The sequence below is a fragment of the Babylonia areolata genome, chromosome 11 (assembly GCF_041734735.1).
Source record: "Babylonia areolata isolate BAREFJ2019XMU chromosome 11, ASM4173473v1, whole genome shotgun sequence".
Taxonomy (NCBI): Eukaryota; Metazoa; Mollusca; class Gastropoda; order Neogastropoda; family Buccinidae; genus Babylonia; species Babylonia areolata.
The window spans coordinates 40,582,543-40,587,025 of record NC_134886.1 but is presented as its reverse complement, the minus strand read 5'-3'; the positions used below and the strand labels follow the sequence as shown (position 1 = coordinate 40,587,025).

The following is a 4,483-nucleotide window of genomic DNA, read 5'->3' as shown; positions in this document are numbered from 1 at the left end:
ACCACCCAGAACGACAATTATTTAGGTGGGTGGCTCGACTGCCAACATCTATTTTGGGTATGGGGCATTCACTAAGATTCGAACTTTGTAATGGGAGTGGAGAAGGAGTAGGAGGAGGAGGAGGAGTAGGAGGAGGAGGAGTTGTGGAGGAGGGGAGGGAGGGGGGTGGGGGGGCGGGGGGGGGGGGGGGGGCTTATGAAAGAGGAGTGGAGGAGGGTTTGTCTTTCATTTCATGGCTTAGGTTTCTTAAGGACCTCGCCAGGATTCTAACGGTGCCTTATATCTTACAAAAAGAAAAGAAAAAAAAGAAAAAAAGAAAAGAAAAAAAAAAGAAGAAAAAGAAAAAAAAGAAGAAAAAAAAAAAAGAAAAAAAAGGAGAAAAGTTTTTACCCTCGCAGATCTCTTGAAACGTTGGAACAGGATGTAACTGTTTCAGTGCTTAGTGCTTGACAAACATGTAAATCCTTCTCTGTATTTTCTTCTTCTTTCTTCCTCTTCTTCTTCTTCTTCTTCTTCTCTCTCTCTCTCTGTGTGTGTGTGTGTGTGTGTGTGTAGATGCACGTCTAAACGTAAGCGTGTATCGACATATCTGATGGCTACACACGTGGCTGCACGCGTGCTAGAACACAACTCCAACAATCTATGGACCTGTTACCGACTGTTTTGCAGGAGGACTGAAATGTCTGCAATGCCTGGACTACGCGGCAGGAGGGCCGTGCGTTCACGATACCAAAACACTGGTGGCCGCTTCCCAGGGGGTTTTTGAAAACGGAAGCAGGTCCTACTACAAAGAGTGTCCTGATGGCTCATTGGGTGCCTCACAGAACTTCTGCGTCATTGAGGCATTCTACCAGGCAGGTAGGTATATGTCACGAGCTTTCTTTTTTTTTTTTTTTCGTGTGTGTGTGTGTGTGTGTGTGTGTGTGTCCCGGACTTTCTTGGGTCGACCATCGTTTTAGTTTGTATTAGAAAAAAAAAATCTGAATACAGTGAACAATAACAATAACAGATGTAAGTCATTATATTCATGTATATATATATATATATATATATATATATATATATATATATATATATAGTCCATTACACAATCAACTCAAAACGAGACGATAATCAAGACTAATACCCGGCAATCCATAACTATGTCACTGTAATCAATAGCAATTATGGAATAAATCACCCATACAAGATAAAGCATACAACTTTTCTACTACTGTATCAGGCCACGTGGAAAAAAGAAGAAGAAGAAAAAAAAGAAACAAAGAAAAAAGAAGAAAAAAAGAAAGAAAGTAAAAAAACCAAAGACTCAAGACAATGTCACGAGCTTTTAAAGTCTTGATCAGTCGTGTGCGTGTGGAAATAACAGGAGAAAGATGACTGACTCTGTAATGAATTTGCCTCGAAACAAGGAATGGGTATGCCTATACTGTTTAAAATAGGATAAAGGTACATGTTATATAGGCAGACCACTTACTGGACTGGACTGGTATTAGCTATCTAAAGTGGTAGCATTACGTTTGGGAACGTGTAAGAATGTAAATGTATGTAAAATAGTCCAGTTTCATTTTCAAGATTAAAGCGACATGCTGTTCAAAAGTGAGGCGGTTTTTTTTTTTTTTTTTTTGTTTTTTTCCCTAAGCCATTCTTCGCCCCATCTTTGGATTTTAAAACACTGCTGTCGACAGCTCTAGGCCAGATTTGGATCTTACAAAATGTGTTTATTATTTCCTGAAGAGCAAACGGCGTCAGCTGGGAACCACGTTTGATCACTCTAAACGTGAGCCGACGCCAAACCTTACACTAAGTTTTACGTCATTTATATTTGTCGTCACAGTCTTACAATTCTACTGGCGGTGGTTTTTGAACAGGTTTTATCTGCATCGCGGGGAAAAAAACTGTTTCAAATATCGTTTTTATTTATTATTATTAATTTTTATTTTATTTCTAAAGAGGCTGCATTAATGTGTTGTTTTATGGCGGAATATCAGGCGGGAATGCTGAGAGTAAGCACACCAGCTCTGACGAGATACTAAAAAAATTGGTTGCACTGAAAGGAAAGGCGAATCAAAAAGGTAATTCTACACAGAGGAGATGTCACACAAAGGTTGCAGACATACTGCATACAGTGAACAATACACACGAAGGAAACACACACACACACACACACACACACACACACACACACACACACACACACACACACACACACACACAGAGTAAGACAATGCAGTGTACATTACAATTCATCTTTATTAATTCACTGAGTTGGAAATAACATAAAAGTCGAGGAAGAAAGAATGACATTGACTGTAGATGACACTGATGATGATGGTGATGTCGACGACGATAACAATGATTACTGAGGCTATGATGATGACAACTGATGACGACGTTAATGCAGATGATGATAACCACCATGATAACTGTAACAATGACGATAATGATGACGACGACGATCACAAACAACGACGACGATGATGATGACGAAAATGACAACAACGACGATAATGATGATGACGATGACGGTCACTAACGACGACGATGATAATGACAACGAGAATGACAACAACGACGATAATGATGATGACGATGACGGTCACTAACGACGACGATGATAATGACAACGAGAATGACAACAACGACGATATTGATGATGATGATGATGACAATCATTATAACGACAACGACGATGATGATGATAACCTTCAGTTTAAACAGCTCCGTCCCTTCTCATTCCCCAACCACAGGGGACCTGAAGAGCTTTATCCGGGACTGCAGTGACGGGCAGAACTTCTCCTTCACGGGGGAAGTGAAGAGCCCCAAGCTGGAGAACTTGGCCCCCGACAACTTCACCACCTGCGTCTACCTCATCTCCAGAAATTCCCACCTCTGTCTCACCCTTTGCCAGGGAGACTTCTGCAACGCCCCCCTGCCTGCTAACGAAACCTCAGACTGCAACGAGACGGCCACTTGTGGGGCTGCGCGGTTGTTTCCCTTCGCTTCCGGCCCCTTTGGGCCAATCGTCGATCGCGTTCTGGGCCGTGGCGGGTACTTCCTGCCTCTGCTGGCCGCCATGCTGTGTGTTACGGCTTTCGGGTGATCTGCAGTGTTTGCTTAAAGTTGTGAGGTGCAGGGGATGGTGGAGGAATGGGTGAGGGGGGGTAGCGGAGGGTGGGTGTGGGGGGTATGGTTGTTGATTTGTTGCGTTTTGTCTCGTGGGGTGGTCCGTTGAGAGAGAGAGAGAGAGAGAGAGAGAGAGAGAGAGAGATGATGATGATGATGATGATGATGAATTTTGTTTAATGTCCCATCACACATACTAGTGATTGTAGACATTAATTTGTTAGGGTATCGATTTTTACATTTGAGTGTGATCGTTTAGGAGAGGAGGGGGAGGGGTAGTTGGGGAAAACTGGGTAGATGGGGGGGGGGGGGGGGGGGGGGGGGGGGGATTTGAAATGAATATCTAAGTACAATTACAGAAAATTACTTAAAGGGTTTCGTAAAAGAGAAGTTGCTAAACTAACAAGCGAAACAACTGGTAACGAATGCAAAAAGTAAAAAACAACAACAACAAAACAACAACAACAACAACCAAAAACAAAACAAAAAACCCCCCAAAAAACAAACAACCCCCCCCCCCCCAAAAAAAAAAGAACCTCCCAAAAAAACCATCAACGTAGTCACGTGTGATGAAACACTTTCGTGCAGGTAAGGTTTCATTAAATCAGTCAAAAATATATGGCTAACTGTCACATTACTGATTCATATGCACTTGACTTTAGTGTAATAATTAGTCCGTAATGTATTAGAGAGAGAGAGAGAGAGAGAGAGAGAGAGAGTTTCGTGTCTAATCTTTTCAATGCAGCAGGCCAGAACAAGACTAGACGTAATGGATTTCAAACATACCTGCATTGTAAAACTAAGCAAGTTACATGTATAGCCTATAGGCCATCATTCACGAATTGACAAGATTTAACTTCTCTTTCAACACCATTTTGTCCCTGATGTTGGCACAGATTTTCTGCGGCACATCACTATTAAAGTAATTCAACAGTACAATGATTTGTTGATCTGTGTATTATGACGCATGTATGTAGATTTTAAAAGAAAAAAAAAGAGACAAATACAAGATGATGATTTGTGACAATCAACCCTGCCCCCCCCCCCCTCCAACACACACACACACAAACACACACGATCACACTTACACTCCCATTTACTCCCACACATATGCATGCACCCACACACGCGTGCACACACATGCACACATATAACTCACACCCACCCACCCACACACACACACACACACACAAGACTCAAAAGCTTTTATCAATGATTGATTATTTCTAAAAGTGTACACTCAGTCTAGTTAAAATTGTGCAAGCATCACCATTTTAAGAGAGAGAGGGAACATTATAACAGAGAACTCGGAATCCGGATTAACACGGATTAATTCAGTGATTTGTTTAACAGTATCAGC

General features: G+C 41.8%; 1 protein-coding gene across 1 annotated transcript in view; it reads left to right on the top strand.

Moving 5' to 3' along the window:
- LOC143287729 (uncharacterized) overlaps nucleotides 1-3,435 on the top strand; it is a 9,531-nt gene extending 6,096 nt beyond the window's left edge. Inside the window, exons 2-3 of the mRNA XM_076595968.1 lie at nucleotides 670-858; nucleotides 2,748-3,435. Of these exons, the coding sequence (XP_076452083.1) occupies nucleotides 670-858; nucleotides 2,748-3,100 (542 nt within the window). The 3' untranslated portion in view covers nucleotides 3,101-3,435. The remainder of the gene's footprint in view (nucleotides 1-669; nucleotides 859-2,747) is intronic.
- The last annotated feature ends 1,048 nt before the right edge of the window (nucleotides 3,436-4,483 follow it).